General features: G+C 36.9%; 1 protein-coding gene across 1 annotated transcript; it reads left to right on the top strand.

The window, feature by feature from the left end:
- The first annotated feature begins 15952 nt into the window (after window positions 1-15952).
- On the top strand, window positions 15953-19441 carry LOC131068754 (tryptophan aminotransferase-related protein 4). The gene is made up of 5 exons (XM_058004007.2): window positions 15953-16474; window positions 17059-17359; window positions 17608-17906; window positions 18160-18479; window positions 18804-19441. The coding sequence occupies exons 1-5, from the start codon at window positions 16113-16115 to the stop codon at window positions 19013-19015; spliced, it is 1494 nt and encodes a 497-aa protein (XP_057859990.1). The 5' UTR covers window positions 15953-16112; the 3' UTR covers window positions 19016-19441.
- Window positions 19442-19787: the final 346 nt, after the last annotated feature.

The raw sequence follows: 19787 nt of genomic DNA on the forward strand, positions 1-19787 counted from the left end.
GCGAAGAATTTTTCAAGAGCAGAGCGACAAAGGGTGATTTGACTTGCGATTCAGAGAGAATTCAAATCCTGTTGAAGAATCCAAAGATATTTTCAATCGATCAAGTGAAGAACACCAAGCGGTAATCCAGCAACTAAAGTGGTGTGTTGTGAGCTGCATTGGAAAACCCTAAATTTTGAAATTGTGAAGGTATTTCTCGAAATTCTTGTTTATTAGTTAATCATGGCTTCTGCATTGCACTCTAGTTCTAGTGTACCTATGGATTTAGTTGAATTTATTCAAAGGAAAATGAAATACAATGCCCTGTCCCAAATACTTGCTGGAGTCATTGTTGAAGAAGATATTTCAGGGTACATTGATTGTAATTGGAAGACCTAGGATCCCTAGTAATCCATTCCCAACTAGCTCTGTTTTGTGGGGATGACAAGAAAATCAAACTGGAATATAACATCCTAGAGAGGAAGAAACTGCACAGTGTTGTTTATTTTCTTGAAGAGTTCATTGAAGATCACATCCGCAACATCCTGAGTGGAGTACATGGTGACAAAATGTATCTCGAGAGGACGCATGACATTACACTTGAAGCAATTCATGTCGTCACTGGTTTCTATAACATTGGTGAGGTGCCAGTCCTAAGGAAGGTCATCAAGGCTGAAATGACTAGGCTCACTGGTTCTCTGAGTGACCAACGGGGAATGACCATCAACACCATCAAAGATGATTTGGTTAAGTATGCTTACATGGTGATTGGCTACCAGACATTTTATGCCAGCAGAATAAACTCTGTCCCTGCTGTTGGAGTGAATGCTGCCTACAGAATGATTAAGGAATATGCCTCTTTTGATTTATGTACCTATTTGCAAAAACAACTGCTATTGAACTTGAAGTCCATCAAACATGACAATGCTCTAAGGTTCAGGTTTGGACAAATTTTTATCGACCTATTTTTTTACTTTCAAGGCTATTTCCCTGGAGTAGGTGATATTCAATGGTCTGTTGACCAGCTGGTCACTAAGCAAATTAGGGAAAGTCTCCAAGCAGTAGGAACCGGATATCCTGAGGTTTTGAATAAATATTTTGATGAATTCAAGCGGAAAATGAGCCAGAGGATGAGGATATCTGGAGACATTGTAAAGAAATATGAAGATGGCATCTGCTTTATCATTAAGATAGATGAATGCATAATGGAAGTGGTAGAGCCAAGAAAGGAAGAAGTAGAACCTATGGGGTATGAAGTGATGTATGACATGTTGGATGGGTATGCCTCTACCTTGCTTGCCTCACCTCTAGACGTTAAGAAAAAGTGCACCGACACCTATCTAGAGAGGGTAACACCGGTTGAATAGCCTACACAGGGAAAGGGCAAGATAGTGCCATCGGTATCGGCACCGATTACTTCAGCCAGTCCCAAAGTGACTGAGCGGTCACCTGCCAAGAAGAAACCTGAGGCTGTTCCGCTAAAGTATTTGAACGAAAGCGGAAAAACAAGAATAGCTCACTAGAATTAGAGGATATTGAACCAGAGGTACAACCAAAGAAGACAAGGCAAACAAGTAAGAAGGCAAAATCTACTGGTAATGTACCTACAACTGCAACACCGATAAATATAAACATTTCCTCTTACAAACCTTTGACACATTGTCAAAGAACTATTAAGAATATTAAAAAGAAATTGCTTGATGATTTTATTGATAGTGAGAAAGAAGAAGTAGAGTGGGAAGTTATTAATTATTTATGTGTTTATGACCGGTCGCCATCAGAAATTAGATCGGTTTCACCAGATTCTTTGTACAATTCTTTAGATAATAAATGGCACATTGCCGTTGAGAGAGAATAGGAGATCAGAGAGAATATTTTTGTAGAATACTTCCTTGATGCCTCAAACTCAAAATTATTTGAAATCATGGATAAGTACAAAGGCATTTTGTTCATGAGAAGAAGAAGACTCTTGCTACTGGAAGGCAAAGCCTCTGAAGTGGTGAAAGACACACATTTACATGTTAAATCGACTGTCAAAATGCAACAAGTAGCTGAAGCCAATAGAAAGGCTGAATAGGAACCTGACCTTTCATCAGGCAAACTAGATGAGATATTTGATGGTCAAGGAGAAAGAGTGACAGAACAAAATGATCCCATTGATGTGGATGCATTGAATGTTGAGGATGTCACCCTTGATATGGAAAATGTTGAAAAAGATAAATAGGAGAAAGAAAAAGAAGAGGACGAGAAGAAGAGAAAAGAGCAAAAGGAGAAAAATAAACAGGAAGCAGAGAAGAGGAAAGAAGAGGAGAAGAGGAAACAAGAAGAGGAGAAGAGAAAAGAAGAGGAAACAAAGAAACAAGAAGAGGAACAAAAGAAGAAAGAAGAAGAAAAGAAAAGAGCGGCAGAGGAGAAGGAAGTAGAGAAAGCCAAACGAGCGGAGACTCTCAAGGCAACCGGTAGTCAAGCCAAACTGGTTGACATCGCTAGTCCTATTGATCTCCAATCTGCAGATGAATTAGAGCTGCTTCAAAGCATAATGCTTGCATAAGAAAGATTGGAAACATTGAGGAGGAAGAAGGAACAAGATGTCATTCAAACTGCGGTTAACACCCTTACCAGTTTGATTCCTGATACTAATTTCCCTAGTACCGATTCCTCTCTATCCAAGCTGAAACTCCTTTGTACTAGAGTAGAGGACCAAGTACAATGCTTGGAAGATGTTGCTGCAACCACTGCAAAGAAGAATCATGAAAAGGCACCAAGCACTTCCTTAGTCAAGAAACTGAATGAGCTCTGGTCTCAACTTCTGAAGTAACAAAAGGATATAAGTGTTGCTATGGATGAGGGCAAATTACTATTGAGTAAAATAATCCAACCCCATCTATTCTGTGATGATGTGCTCACGCAAAAAGATAAACTCCAATCAGAGTTGCAGGCATACATAAGCAACTTCAAGATGCCATATGAATCCTTCACTACATATGGGCAAACTATTCATCGTTATCAGCTTTAGACTGCCAGGATCGAATTAGAAATCAGCAACCAGTCAAAAGATTTGCAAGAGCTTCAACTAGTCTTATTACCTAGATTGCAAATTCTTCAGAAATATTTTCTCAATCTAGAAGCCATCACGGTAACACAAGAAATGAGTACCATTGATGTTATGGAAGACCCGGTGTTCTAGATGCAGACAAAAAGTGAGGTTGCTACCTCATTACTTGATTCATGCTCATTAGCCATGAAAACTTTTATGCAGGATTTTAAATTTATTTTTGATAAGTTTCATTCCTTATTGTCATAAACATTTACTCTATTTTTATATATAAGGAAACAATGGTTATACTACATTACTTTGTCATTGTTGGCAAAGGAGGAGTAGTATTTAAAATTTTGATGAATGTTACCATATCATGTCCTTTCATGTTATCATTTTTCTAGAAAGTAGTCTATATTGTAATTTCTGCAAAAAGGGATAGTGTATATGCTTAGGGGGAGTAATTTTGATTATGGCAATTTTTGTTGTAAAACACTTAGTTCTCAAAATTTTCCTAAGTGTTGCCATCAATGCCAAAGGGGGAGATTGTTCGCATTTTTGATGATGTTGTGATTGTCATTGATGGACACACACTTTCTTGATGTATGAGTTATGAGCAACCGGTATTTGTTCCAACCGATATTATGTATCATAGACTTTAGACTATCGGTGTTTTGCAGAAGATGTCTACCGGTCATAGATTGACTAAAGACCCAAGCGGTATGAAGACCTAAGCGGTATGAAGACCCAAGTGATACGAAGACCCAAGCAGTATGAAGACCCAAGCGTTATGGAGACCCCAAGCGGTTCTAGGATCTCAAGTGGTACGATTGAACAAAGTGGTAGCTAACACTTTGATTTACCAGTCTTCATTTTTGTCAATCGGTAATTGGTATATTGTATGAACCGGTATTACTCTGTGATGAGTTACCAACCAGTATTTCTGTGATGAGTTATCATCCACCGACACTTTGGTGGTAATTTTGCATCGTGTTATAAAATGTGTCTAGATGCACTGAACCTAGGAACTTGTAATCTAATCCTATTGGATAGACATGAAATCAATCTCCTTTATAAGGACATCATGCCTAGGGTTTTAATATAGGACGTTGAGGGTTTTCGTATGTGCGATCATAGAAGAGAAAGGTCTGTGTGAAAAGTTAGAGTGTAGAGATATTGAAGACTGAAGTAATGCTGAAATGCATTAACAATGAGCTATCAAGGATCTAACCAAGCATACTGTGCTAGTAACTAGATCACTCACTTGTTGATTACTCACATCTTCGACATGTCTGGAACCCTTAACTGGGTAGGGCTAGCAAAGCCTTTGTAAATCCTCTCACAAGGTGGTTAACAACTGTGGATCTGAAATCCTCTCACAAGGTAGTCTTTAACAAGACTTATCTCCTAACAGAGATCTAGATTCCTAACAAGATCTATTCTGGTGAAGAACATTGTATGACCTTAACCAGTCTGGTTTCTATTCTGCAGATAGTTACTTGTGAGTTTCTGCTCACCGTGGTTTTTCCCATTTGGGTTTCCACGGCAAAACATCTTGTGTTATGGTGATTGTTCTTATGTGGGTGAATGCTTTATTTTCTATTTGGTTTGCACTTATCTTAACCAGTTTATTAGTGAATCTGTTGTACCAGTTATCTGGTAAACTATTTAAGAGTTTGTGTTCAGCATTTTTTGGTATACTAATTCACCTCCCCCTCTTAGTATTCATTAGATACTGGTGCTGCATCCTGAAATGCATATTATTTGTCTCAATTTAAGTCGATGTATAAATGAAAATTCATTTATATAATTATAAATTTAAAGTGACTGATAAATAAAATGCTATGAATTCAAATCAACACACCTATGTTTATTGCTCATGGGCAAACACCATGTCCATCAACTCATCTGTCAGCGCGAAATCCTCAGTCATGTAGGCCTGACATCTAGTCCCGAAAATCGTGAATAGATGAGATGTGGATCCATCTGTACCGGTTGCATCATCTATCCCTGAGCAACTAACACACATATGCTAGATGGGTTCTTCGTCACCACCTGGAGAAACTAATGGCTCATCATCTAATACAATAGGGTGTGCTAACGATGTCCCATGCTAGATGATGACACCAATCAATGTTGTGGCCATCTGAAGAGTCTGTAACTCCATCAACTCTTTTAGCTCTACTGGGACAGCCTGATGCACCTTGGGTTTGGGTGCTAGGGGGCGATGACTCTCCGCGGGTAATCACCTATGGGCTCCAGGTCTATCTTGGGCAAAGCCACCACCTCTACCATGGAACTCTCTCATGTCAACATAGTTTGGGTACACATTGAGCACAAACTCACAATATACTTTTCTCAAAAAATATAATGTCACCTCATAATTATTACAAGGTGGATCATCAAAGACCATCCACCACCTTTGCCAAAAAAGATTCTTCATTTGCACATTGGTACACCAATGTATGGGGAACCTCTTTGCATTAAGAGGTAATGACTGACTAGTTTTGGGATCAATGAAAAGGGCACATATTTGTTGTTTACTAATATTTTTGTTTTTTACTCCCTCGTATGATAGCCCATTGACATAGAATTGATGACACCTATCCCTAAAGCTTCCCCATTTGGTAATTTGTGTGGAAACAACTATGGCACCACTAGCTAATGTTTCTAGGCTAGTGGTGACAGATTGATGATGCTTAAGTTCAGATGTTTTCAATTAAATAATCAGTCTATTGATTTTAGATGTATTTTGTCCTAACTGATTAATTAATTGCTCCTATGTTTTAGGTGTGCGGTCAAAAGGAGTGATTGGGGATGTATCTTGTGGGTTTTCAGGAGGTGCATTTGGTTGTTCTTGTTGTGGATTAGAGGAATCTGGTTTTTGAAACAAAAAATGTAAAAACCTAATCAAAATTAATGAAATTAAATTCAAAATGTAAAACAAATTGAACAAACGGGAAAGAAGGTAAGAAATAGAATATGGAGAGCTCGAGTGGAGAAGGATAAGGTAGCAATGGTAGAATTCAAAATTGGAACTCTAGTTCCAATGGAGGAAGTGGCCAGATTGATGGAGCTGGCTAGATGGGGAGAAGGATAAACCTCCGAATATTCTGCAGGCCGACGATTCTCTACTAGAGAATAATGTGGGTCTTGGAAATGCGGTGGGGGGGTCCAGCCCACGTGAAACAGTTTGTGAGATTGGACAAGAAACTAGAAAGTGGTCAACCCTCTTTGGAACTAGACCTTCTAGGAAATCTTCCCTGCCTCTTGTCAAGAATATATCGGATCCGAAAGGTGGGAAGTTTTCCATCTCTATCCCTAACTCAATAGTGGATCATAACATAAGTAGTATGTCGAACTCTCTGGTAGGTAAATTTATGGGACCACGTCCAAACATTGAGGTTGTTAGGGCCTATGTTAAACAGAAATGGGGTTTGAAAGGTAATGTTGAAATTTTGGCTTTGCCCAAAGGTCTTCTCACATTTTCTTTTTCATGTGATGAAGACAAAATCAAGATCCTTTGTGGTAGCCCTTGGTTGGTTGGAAAGATAGCTCTGGTCCTCCAGAAATGGCATCCAAATATAAATATGAGTGACTCTCCTCTGGTACAAGTCCCAGTTTGGGTAAAGTTACCAGGTCTACCTCTTGAGTATTGGGTAGAAAGTATTTTCTTAGATATAGATAGCTCTTTTGGTGAGCTACTCTCAATAGATCCAGTCAGAGCTTCAAGAAGGAGGCTCACTCATGCCAGATTGTGTGTAGGGATCGCCCACGATGCAAATATGCTTGAGTAGATAGATATTGTGTCAAAGCTGGGAACCTGGAAACAACAGATTGAATATGAATCCATCCCCTTTGCTTGCTTCCACTACAAAAAATCAGGTCACTAGGCTAAACATTTCCCTCTCAAGCCCAAAGGGGAGAACAAGAAAGCCAAAACTACAGAAGAAAGTAAAAAGGTTCCAGAGAAAAAGGTATAGCAAGTCCAAAATTTAGAGAATAAGGAAACTGATCTAGTTGATATCAACTGTCTTGGACCCTTTGGGGAGAACAAGGATGTGCTCTCCTCAGCCTCTATCTCTAAACATCTCTCACCCCCCCAGGAAGCTCTGAGGAAGGAACAAATGAAAGAAGACAACCCCCTGGGAGGGCAGATCTAAAGAACGAAAAATAATAGACCAGAATGAATCTTCTAAAGAAAATACCCAGATGGTAATTCCTAACACCTTGGCTAGTAAGGAAGCTTCCAATGAAGAAGATCAGAAGGATAAGGATATTAAGGAAGTGGAACAATCTAAGGAAGGGGAAATCATTGGCTCACAAAATGAAATGGCTCTCTTCCCCTCTCACAATCAGTTTTGATTTGCAAGAGGTCCAAAAATGTGCTATATTGGGTTTGAACCTTTCAGATTTAGATCTAGCCTCTAAGACAGTTAATAGTTCTTCACATGAGTCCAGATCACCTAGCTGGGGTAATGAAGAAGAAATTTCTAGAATCCTTAGTAATCTTGAGGTGGTCTGTGAGAAAGAAGCCAAATGGAAAATTCCAAAACACAGGAACAAAAAAGGATCCACTCCCTCTGTTGCCCAATTAAGGAAGTCTAGTATAATTGCTCAAGTTGATGTACGGTATGTCTCCTCATCCCTTGGATGACCTTCAAACCATAAAGTCAGAGATAAGGAAGCTAGTAAGAACATAGCATATGGGACTTAGAGGACTCTGAAGGAGTTAGGAATTGGTAAGTAATCATGAATATTGTTTCTTGGAACATTAGGGGACTTAACAATCCCCACAAGCATGATATTATTAGGAATATGATTAGGGATAGTAAACCTAATATTTTTCTTATTCAATAAACTAAGGTGAGTAGAGATGAGGTTGAAGCTTTGAATTTCTTTAAATCTGGGAGCATTTGTGGTGGTAGCTCGGAACGTGCCTTTGGAGGTATTGCAACAATTTGGAATCACAATAGTGTCAGAGGTCAAGTTCTTATTCAAGAAAGTAATTTTTCTTGCTTTAAATTTGAGCATTTACAAGATGAAGCCTCTTGGGTCCTCACAAACATTTATGCTTCTAACACCTTGAAAGCCAGAAGCAATTTTTGGAAAACTTATGGAAATAAGGGACAACTTCAAGAACCTCAGCTGACTGGTCATGGGAGACTTCAACACCACGTTGAGAGAGGAGGAAAAATTTGGTGGAAGCCCTTCTCAGTTGGACAGTAGACTGGGCCTCATGGATTTTATTAACACTCAGGCTCTTAATGATGTGGAGATGCAGGGTTTCAATTACACTTGGACTAACAAGAGGTCTAGAAATGACCTTATTCAAGTTCGCCTTGATAGGGCTCTTATTTCTGATGATTGGTACATACACTATTTATGTTCTTTGTCTGCTCACATCTACGTTGGGTCTGACTGATATCCCATAACGCTTATTGCTGATCCCATAAATAGGAGAAGGCATTTTCCTTTTAGGTTTGAAACAATGTGGACTTTACATCCGGATCTCACCCATAAAATTTAGGAATTGTGGAACATTCAAATTGAGGGTACTGCCATGTATAGAGTTGTGAAGAAACTCAAAAGCATAAAATACAACATAAGGACCTAGAATAAATCTAGCTTTGGGAATATTTTTTAGGCCAAAGGAAAAATTCAGGAAGACCTCAATAAAATACAGGTCCAAATCCAAAAGGATGGATTCTCTACTGTGACTATTGTTGAAGAAAATAACATCCTCAAAAGATACCATGAAATCATTGCTAAAGAAGAAGCTTTTTGGAAGCAGAGGTCTAGGTGTATTTAGTTGAAGGAAGGAGATAAGAATACCAGATTCTTCCATATGTCAACAATCAAACATAAATTGGCTAATAGGATTGAAAAACTGATGGTGGACAATGTGGAGCTGGTTAAGGAGGACGAGATAAGAAATGAGGCTAAAAGTTTCTTCTCTGATCTTCTTTGCAGGGATCAAAGCTTGGATGATGATGTTCAAAATTCCTTCCTTCAAAAAATTCCTTGCCTTATTGATGAGCAGAAGAATGTTTTCTTAACTTCCATCTTTTTGAATTTGGAGATCAGAGATGTTGTCTTTTCCTTTGAAGGCAACAAAGCCCCTGGATCTGATGGCTTCCCTATGTTCTTTTTCCAAGAGTACTGGGACATTGTTGGGAAAGATGTCTCTAGTGGAGTTAAAGAATTTTTGGGGGCTAGAAATCTTCTAAGAGAAATTAATGGTACCTTCATTGCTTTAATCCCCAAAATTCAAGGTGCTGACTCCATGGATAAGTTCAGGCCAATCAGTTTATGCAACTCTTTTTATAAGATAATTTCCAAGGTCCTAACCTCTAGAATCTTGAAAGTTCTTCCATCTTTGATCAGTCATCAGCAAAATGGTTTTGTGCCTGGCAGAAAAATTCTTGATTCCATCATAACTGTCCATGAGAACATCCATTCCCTTGTTATGGCTAAGAAACAGGGTTTTATTCTCAAGCTTGATCTTTCTAAGGTCTATGATCGAGTTGATTGGTCCTTCCTCATGAAGGTCCTTTTGACTTTTGGCTTCTCTTTCAAATGTGTGGACCTCTTCAAGCAGCTTATCTCTTCTGCCTCCTTTGTTGTTCTTATTAACGGATCTCCCTCCTTCTTCTTTAAAGCCTCGAGAGGATTGAGACAAGGAGACCCCATCTCCCCTATTATTTTCATAATTATGGTTGAATTTTTTGGTAGGTCCATGGAAAGCATGGTGACTAGTGGTATTTTTAAAGGTCTCCAACCCTCCTCCGCAGATCATACTTGCTCCCACCAGCAATTTGTGGATGATACCATCATTATGGGGGACTAAAGCATTTCAGAAGCCAAAATCCCAAAGGATATTCTTTCCAAGTTTGTGTCTGCTTCTAGCCAACTTATCAATTGGGTTAAAAGTGAAGTGTTTTTCATCAACACCCCTGAGCAAAGATAACATAGAATTAGCAAAATTCTGGAATGCCAGATTGCTGATCTCCCTGCTACCTACCTAGGCCCCCCCCTAAGCATTGCTCCACTTGATTCCTTTTGGAGTTCTTTAGTGGATAAATTTCAAAGAAAGCTTGTTGGTTGGAAAGGTGCTCTCCTAAGTCAGGCTGGTAAGCTACAACTTCTTAAATCATCCCTTCAAAGAATTCCTATATATGCCCTCAGCCTCTTTAGAATTCTTGTCAAGTTTGCGGATGCTATTGAAAAAATTAAAAAAAAAATTCTTTGGTCTGGGGTAGAGGAAAAGAAAAGAATGGCATTAGTGGCTTGGGACAAGGTTTGTAGACCGAAAAAAAAAGTGTTTTGGGACTGAGGAGAATCCGGACCCTCAACGAAGCTCTTTTGTCTTAACATATCTAGAGATTGTTTCACTCTGACAGTGAATGGTGTAAAATTTGGAGAATTAAGTATCCTCTTCTATCTTCTTCTTTGTTCTCTTTCATTAATTCTAATTTTAGTATCAATGGGTCCCACATTTGGAATCATGCCTCTAAGTGTAAAGACAACATTGCTAAAGGGGTGAAATGGAGAGTTGGAAATGGTAGAAAAGTTAGATTTTGGGAAGATCCCTGGTTGTTTGATAAGCCTTTGATGGAAATCCCTAATTGGGCCCCTAATGTTGTCCCTTGTAAAAGAATCTTCATTTCCTTGGTTGGGGGGTATTGGATAGGTGACAAATGGCAGAACATAGAAGATATTCACCCTGACCTCATCAATCTTAAGAAACACCTATCTTCTACTTGGTTGAACAATGTGGAAGATACTCTTATTTGGAAACTCAAACCCAAAGGTGACATTATTGTTTCTTCTATGTATGGAGTGTTATCTTCGGTCCCCTTAGAGAACCCCTTCTAGTTTAAGGCTTGGATAAAGGGTCTTATCCCAAAGATCAGTATTTTCTACTGGACTATTCTCCAAAACAAAATTTTAACCTTAGACAATCTAAAGGTCAGAGGTTTTATTTTCCCAAATAGGTGTGTTCTTTGTCTTGAGAAGGAAGAATTTGTGGACCATTTGGCTATCCACTATTCCTTCACTGCTACTATTTGGGAAATTTTTCTTAAGAAGTTTTGTATGGAATGGGTATTTCCTAACTCTATCCAAGAATTGTTCCATTCTTGGAGTTATTATTGGTCTAATCCCTCTTTGAGATCTTTGTGGCAGCTCTCTCTCCCTCACATCCTGTGGGGGATCTATAAAGAAAGAAACAACCGCATCTTCAGGGAAACTTCTCTCACCTAGGTTATTGTCTTTCAAAAAATTCAAAGGGCTATTGTGGAGAACTTTAGGATCATTGGAGAACCATGCAATTCTGCCAACCCCATGGAAAAGAACAGGTCAATGCTAGTGAGAAACCCCCCCTGCAAATCCTCCTACCAAAGGTTTGAAAGGGTTTGTGGATACCCTTAATTAGTTAATTAATAGTCACAAGAAAGTTGTGGAGGATAATCTGAAGTTGAGCCACAGGGTTCAAATTCTGGAAACAATTAGTATTGGAGATGGTAAATCTATGACTGAATATGTTGAGGACTTGAGTAAAACTATTGCCAGAGCTGAAGAGATTAGAGATTGCTTCAACCTTAGGTTCGAGCATGTGGAAAAGGCCTTGGAAGAGATAAAAACCAATGTCAATACAATGGACCAGAGAATGGTGGAAACTGACAGCAAATTCAACAAAATTGAAAACTACCTCAGAAGCATTACTGACCAAAGCCTTAACATTTTGAAGGCCTTGGCAACCAACACCAAAACTCTCATCAGCAAGCTAGAGAATGATAAGGATTCCTTGGAGCTGGAGCCTGACAAAGAAGGTATGGGAGAGGTGCAAGGATCCAAAATGAGAACCAGAGGCAAGAAGAAGGAGTCAAAGACCAATAAGGAAATTGAAGAACTCAAAGCTGTGTCGGCAAACTATGACATGCTGGTTTCTAAGGCGGCTAATCTAATTAAGTCCTTGTAGTTGTTTGTTGTTTTGATCTTTTATCTGGTCTTTTTTCTTAGTTGTTCCTTTCTTTTGTTGTTTGTTCGGTTCACTGGCCTTTGTGCTAGCCTTTTGTATGTTGTTTTATTGTTGGTCTTGTTGCTCTATGCTGAACTATCTTATGATCTAATGTTAAAGGTTTCAGGTCCTTAAAACCTATTTTTCATATTAATCAGAACAAACGGGAAAGAAAGACAAAAATAAACAAAAACGAACCTTGATCCATAGTGTTGGAACGTGCTATTCATGGGAAAATAAGACCTAGTTTTTTTTTTAAAACTTTTTTTGACAGGCACCGCGTACGCGGTTCTTTTGGGATTATTAGTGCATGCTCATTTTCCTATAAGTAGTGCGTATGCGATAATTTCAAATTTTAGAACCGCGTACGCGCTGCTTGTTTTTCCATATTTTTTTTGGGTGGTGTCTACTTTTTTGACCACCATCTTTGTGCACATACCCATGTGTTTTGTGCTGAACCAGAACTATAGCATTTGTTGATGCTATTAAATAGTTCAAACCCTCTTGTATCTTTTTAATCATTTTGTAAGGTAGTGAGCCTTCTAGGTTGTAGCCCTTACTTGTAATTGAGCAGTGAGCTCTAGGCAGTGTGCCTGAATGCATGTGCATTCCCCTTATGTAATATTTTTATACTTCTAATAGAGTATATTAATATTGTGGGTATGAATCCCACCGTGGTTTTTCCCTTAACCAGGCTTCCACGTAAAAATCTTGGTGTTATGGTGTTGCTAATCTTGGCTTTGTGATTCTGCACTCTATTTTTTTTCATTTGCAGTAAGTGGTTGAAAGATCAGGTTATTACAGTTAAAAATTTCTGAACACTGATTCACCCCCCCCTCTCAGTGTTCCCTTGATTTCAACAAGATATCATTTTTTCATAATTTATAATAGGTGGGACAAAGCCAATTTAAATTGTGTCTGAATCTCTCATTCATGCGAAATTAGATAAACCTCAATTAGCAAACCAAAAAAACCTTAATCTAACAAACCAAAGAAGTCTCAATTTAAAAAAGCTAAAGAAACATCAATGATTTTACATATAAAGATCACATAAGAATTATAACTTATGATCATATAACTATGAATATAATTTTATAAACAAATACTATTAAATAATAAACTAAACTACTTCCCACATTTCTCAATGTTGTTTTGTTAAAAATGTCAAAAAAACATATTACATGAGAAAAATTTTGACAATTAAAAAACAATTGAAAGCAAAGAGCACAACTATCACAACACTAATCATTTTCTTGTATTAGTTCCTACTAAGAGAACTATAGGGAAGAGACTATATTTTATTAGTTAAACAAATCATAAATCAATTTTTTTTTCTATTTAAAAAATAATTGTCTTTGTTAAAGTAAGATGCAAGATTTTTAACTTAAAAATATTTCAAAATCATTTATCACTGATATCATTGGTCTAAAATTTTAAGCGACATGGACAAATGATAGACATGAATAATTTTTTTATGATTTATTTCCAAATTTATCTTGACAATTTTTCTAGTTTGTGGGATTGGCATAATCTTGTGGCATTTGCAAAATCTATTTTCAATCTAATTGTAATGTTTGCATAAATCTTATACTTGGTTCAGAATTTTTTTTAGAGCACAAAATATATTGGTAGAAGGGTTTTAGTAAGCCAAAAAAACAAATATAATTAATAAGAACATAGTATTAATCAAATTAGCAGAATGAACAAAATGTGTTGCAAGTATAAATTGTGAGGATATTTGATTGTGTGAGCCAAAAGAAAAAATAAAAATGCATGAAAGCCTACTTTATTTTTCTGAAAAATTACTAAATTTTTTCATTGAACTCCATTATGTTATAAAACTATGGTTGATTTTGTATAGTAAATTCATTGAAAAATTTAATATTAATTTAAATACATTTGTTAACCCCAAATCCTTTTCTTATCTACTATCTATTAAGGTGACATAATTTGCATTAATATATATATTTTTTTTGGAAATTTAGTACAGTTAAAAGAATTCTAAAATATAAAATAGATTTTAGTTTTATTTTTTTACTCATTTAATAATTATTTTGTTAAATTATAATAATATTTATATAAATAAATAAATTATAATGTGTCATATAATAGTTGATTTAAAGTATTGTTATTATAATATTTAATTGTCACTATTGCTAATTATATAATCAAATTTTATTAAATGTTAGTATGTTTGAGAATCAATTGATTCACCAACCCAAATAACAAATCAAGATGCTAAGTCATTTTCAATAGTAGTGTAAATAGACATAGTTACAAATGAGGCAAGGTTAGACCCTCATTTGACATACCTTCTTCTTTGATAGCCTATTCCAACGCCCACTCCAAGTAATAACCACATGTCAGGGCATTGGTGTCAAAGATAGTCACAACATAGCTAGTGATTTAGAACATGGTCGATGGTTCCATGCCTAATGTGATTTTGATTGGATTAGTGTTGCTCTTAATTTGGATCTAAATCAAAGAACAAAATTGTCCTACTAGCATTTGATAGGAACTTCACAACAATGCAAACTTGTTAATCTTGTTAACCATTAAAAAAATGTTTATCCACCGATAAAAATTAATATCACAGTGATTTAGAAAGAGTTTTAATATTTATGTGTACCATTTGCATTACAAAAGAATATCATTTGCAAATAATAAAAAGAGAAGTCTTGTTAGGACTACCAAGGTCACTAGAAAGAGGACATAATTACACTCTTTTGGATAAAGAAAATCTAGGCAATTAGGGGAAGAACACTAGTAGACGTTATAGTTCCAATAACCGTTCACTCCTTGCACACTCAAACCCCCAATTACTAACTTTAGAGAAACCCAAAAAATAATAACTAAAAGCCCATTAATAAATTTCACATGTACCAATAGCCACCAACTTTAGCTCTAGTAGTTATCATTTTTGGACCATAATTGGCCCATTTGTGCACCTTTATTGGTACCCATAGTACACTACTACTAAGCATTTGTGCATAAGTATTGACAATTTTAAGTGCACGGTTATTGGGGCATCATTAAGTAGGTATTGGCGACACTTTGAAATGTGTATTTTTTTACTCTTACGCACATAACGGATCCCACAACATACGTCATTACTACTCCATGCTAAAAGTATAGCTATAAACAATTAAATCGCACACAAAGACAACTTAAAAATCCTCAAAATTGAATATACTGTTTAAGATATATAAATGACTCCGTGCCAAAATAATTATGCCGAGAGACATCTACAATGACATCAAAATGTCTGTAAACAAAAAATCAATTTTGAAACAATTTAACGTACAAATGATGGGTAAATGCATGAAATGTGCCATTTTTGGTTTTTGTGGAGTTGTTATTTTATTGCTCCAAATAAAAGAGAACCCTTGCCACTTGTCTCCAACTATATGAAACCATTACAGTCAAATGATAGTGGAAGAGTACCATAGTATTTAAAAGGGAAGAATCAATAAAAACTAGTGTTGAGAGGTTAGTGGAGGAGTGGGCTTAGCATTGTGAGTATATGATGATTCTAAATTCCAGGTTCATGTTGTCGTCTTAAATAATGCTAGTACATACTTAAGCAACTCTATTATATTGTTGCAATCCTCATATTCCCTTCTATTATAAGATATCTCTCTGCATAATTTACCTATATTTTTTAAATATAGATATACTAGTAGTTATAAACAATTAAATCGCACACAAAGACAACTAAAAAATCCTCAAAATTGAATATACAGTTTAAGATATATAGATACACAAAGTTAACTAGGACACTTTCCCTAATGAAAGCCACCATCTTATGCCTAACTAAACATTGCCCCACTTCCCTGCATCCTCGGGAAAAACGTGGACCAAACAGTTCTTAATTTACAATATTTATCTGATTCCATTCAAAACATTTATGTTTGATTCCAATTAAAAATCTTGAAGTTGATTCCTCCTACCTTTTGTCTGTTCATTGGTTGACAAAAAATGCGTAAATATTAATCTTTGTGGGTTCCTCGTGTTCGAAGCCGGCCACAAGTGCCTCTGCTCTTGGAGAGTTGGGAAGATTTCTGAAACTCTAAGATGGCCCAGCAGGCTTTTCTCCTTCAATCTTCTCCAATCTCCTCCCAGCCCCATTCACGTTGGGGTTTTCTGCTCATTTTATCCCTTCTATTCAATGCCCTGTGTCTGGTAATAATCGGAAAACACGGGCAACTGCTAAACAGGGGCAGCAAGACAGAGAATTTGCAGAGTCTCGGGTGGAGCAGAAAAGCTGCGGAGGAAGCCGAGGCGGCAGCACAGTATTCTTGCTCTGGCCATGGATACGTCTTTGTTGATACTTTCCGGCGGAATCAAGACGGAACTCCTGTTTGCGAGTGTAATGAGTGCTATTTGGGACCGGATTGCTCTGAAATCGATCCCAATTGTGTGGCAAACGCAGATAGGTCAGATTTTATTCTTTGCTTTTGGAATTTCTTGTTTCAATCTTAAATTTCTGAATTTGGCAAAGCTTTGGTAAGTCTGTGAGCTCATAACTGTCTGTGTTTTGCGGGCTTTTCTGTGAAAATCCTTTTTTGGGCACAGAAGTCCGATGTTTTTAGTGAGATGCTAATTTGCTGGCTTTTCCGTAGAAACCCTTTCTGTACCAGAAAAGTTTGTTGTTTTTACTGTAATGCTAATTTGCGGGCTTTTCTATAAATACTCTTTCTTTACCACAAAAGCCTGTTTTTAGTGTAATGGTAAATCTACTCTCATACAGCTTTGTTTCATGAGACTTTTCTTTGAAAGAAACTGCCTTCTATAAATAAAACCACAAGATCAATTATATCACAAATCTAGTATAATTCTCTGAAAACTAATCTTCCTCCACACCTTTTAGATCTATAGATTCAACTGTATTTCATATTGATTGATTTGGATCATTTCGATCTGGCTCCAAAGTCAAAGGGAAAAAAACCCCTTTTTATCTGTGTTGACTCTGGCTATTCGAAGTATTTATTGTAATCCTGAAGGAATTTTTGTGCTACAGTGGAGATCCTGGGTTTCTGGAGCCATTCTGGATGGCAAATTCTGAGGCAGGAGCAACTGTTGTACCTGCCTGGTATAGGATGAGCTATCGCATTAAAGACGGCTCGGCGGCAATGTTTTCCCCTGAATTAGAGGAACAGATTCGTGCCATTCATGCGCTCGTAGGCAACGCTGTTACAGAAGAAAGATATATCGTGCTCGGAACGGGTTCCATGCAGCTCATCAATGCCGCAATTAACAGCCTTTCTCCAACACAGTCTTCAAACCCGGCACAAGTAGTAGCAGCTGTGCCATATTACGGGGTAATTTCTCAAATCATCTCCATGAAGAAATTCTATTTCAATCGTTCACAGAATTTCTCTTTATTTTATATCTAGATTTCACTGTCAATAAAATTTACAGAGCTGAAAATTGGAAGATACAGGCAACCTCCAAAGATTTCACATATTTAAATAATGAATTTGGCAAAGTTTACAATTTTCAGATTTACTACAGAAAAATTCTCTGGAAAATTGAAGACATCCTTTCTACCTCTATGTTCAATTTGCAGGCTTACAAAGGGCAGACGGAATTATTCGACTCATCGGACAATTTGTGGACGGGAGACGCGAGGGCTTTTCAAGAGAGGACGAAATCCCTCAACTCAACGACATTCATCGAATTCGTAACTTCTCCAAACAATCCGGATGCTCAGCCGAACGAAGCCGTTTTGAAAGGCAAAAATGTAAAGGCAGTTTACGATCATGCCTATTACTGGCCTCACTTCACTGCAATCTCTCACCCGGTAGACGAAGATATAATGCTTTTCACAATCTCCAAACTTACTGGACATGCAGGCAGCAGGCTAGGGTAAATTATTTCATTCTTCATCTTAGAACCTAAAATTGTCTGGTTTGATAATTTTATACATTGAAAGTCCATTGATACAGGCAGATTCAGTAGGAATCACGAATTAATATGCAAATTTTCTGGAGACTTAATATGCTCCGTATCCTCTGTAGCTTCGTACCAAACGCTGTGCACCGACCCTGTCAGAATTTTTTAACTTGGTTTTCATCCGTACAGACTTCCATTCAACTAATATCGATGGCGATTTTTGCAGATGGGCAATTATCAAGGACTACGACCTATATCAAAAGATGTATCTATACATCCAGTACAATACATTGGGCGTATCTCATGATACACAGTTAAGAGCAACGACATTACTAAAAGCAATAATAAGCGGTTACAAACAGTCCAAGGGGATGAAAGCTTTCAAAACAGATTCAAAGCAGTTGCTTTTCCACTACGCTTACCCTGTTATGAGAAGGCGATGGGAGAGCCTTGAGCGGATTTTTAGCGCGTCTGATCGATTCTCGCTTCAGAATCTGCAACCTCTTTACTGTAACTTTTTCGGAAAAGTCACCGATCCCTCCCCAGGTAAAAGATTAAAGATATCAGACAATCTATAAATCTGATCGCTGTTATTTCTGGATTTGTGTGTCCTAATATTTAGGATTACATTCTACGATCATTCAAAATAATTGTCAATATTTTAGATCACATTTTATTATGTACCAATATTTCGAATTACAGTCCATGATCATTAAAAAAAATTTGTCAAACCATTTCACATTTCATTATGAAAGGAAAAAAATTTTACCTTTAAAATGAACAGTACTAAGAAAATCAAACTTAACAGAGTGAACTAGAACAGCAAAAACATTTTATTCTGATAAATTTCTGAAAATGAGAATTTTTCAGCATATGCGTGGGTGAAATGCGAGAGGGAGGAAGAGGATTGTGCAGCGGTGTTGGAGAAGGCTGGAATCATTGGTCGTGCCGCAAAAGAATTTGGGGCAGATAAACGTTATGTTCGCTTGAGCTTGCTGAGGCGAGATGATGCTTTTGCTGTGTTCGAGCGTCGTCTTCAAGCTCTTGTTTCTCACAATAAGACTGCACAAGAATCAATGTGAAGACAAATTCATGGGCATAAGACATATCTGGGCCGGCTGTAGCTATTCTGGCTCCAAAACGGCATGCCTCTATACATATCTGGGCCGGCCAAATAGCAGGACAGAATAGCAATAACCACCATTTCTGTTTTGTAAATTTAAAAAGAGGCAAGGACATGACAGCAACCATCATTGCTGGTAGTCAAGTATTTTATAATTTAAAAAATAGCAGCAACTACCATTGCTGATAATTATGTTTTGTAAATTTAAAAAGAGGCAAGGACATGACTGCAACTATCATTGCTGGTAATTAAGTATTTTATAATTTAAAAAATAGGGCAGGACATAACACCAACTATCGTTGGTGCTATATAAATTATAAATTCAAAGATTGTGCTTGAATGTTTTAGTTGCAATTTAATAAACTGTATTTGAAATGTTCAATTACATTTATTTTTTGCAGTTTTTTAAAGCCGTACAACATGCCATTTTATTATTCGTGCAAGCTACTTGCTATACAATATATTAGTTTATCATTTGCATAAGTTAGTGGGTATAAAAGGGCCAATTTATCCCACCTCAACAAAGAGAATTTTTTATGCTCAAGTTTTCTTTTCGAAATTTTGTATTGGATTTTTGCTTAACTAAGAAGATAGGAGATTGATTTATTAATCTATTTTAATCTTAAATCGAGTGGTTTAAGTCTATTATTGTTAGAGATCTATTAGATTTTATATGTGAATCTAGCATTTAAATATTTTTTTTAATATTATTTTAGTTTAATCTCTATTCA

The sequence above is a fragment of the Cryptomeria japonica genome, chromosome 5 (assembly GCF_030272615.1).
Source record: "Cryptomeria japonica chromosome 5, Sugi_1.0, whole genome shotgun sequence".
Taxonomy (NCBI): domain Eukaryota; kingdom Viridiplantae; phylum Streptophyta; class Pinopsida; order Cupressales; family Cupressaceae; genus Cryptomeria; species Cryptomeria japonica.

Coding starts and splice junctions, on each gene's coding strand:
- LOC131068754 (XM_058004007.2), top strand. CDS start 16,113: ATGGCCCAGCAGGCTTTTCTCCTTCAATCTTCTCCAATCTCCTCCCAG. Junction 17,907..18,159: donor CATGCAGGCAGCAGGCTAGG/GTAAATTATTTC, acceptor CGATTTTTGCAG/ATGGGCAATTATCAAGGACT. Junction 18,480..18,803: donor AGTCACCGATCCCTCCCCAG/GTAAAAGATTAA, acceptor AGAATTTTTCAG/CATATGCGTGGGTGAAATGC.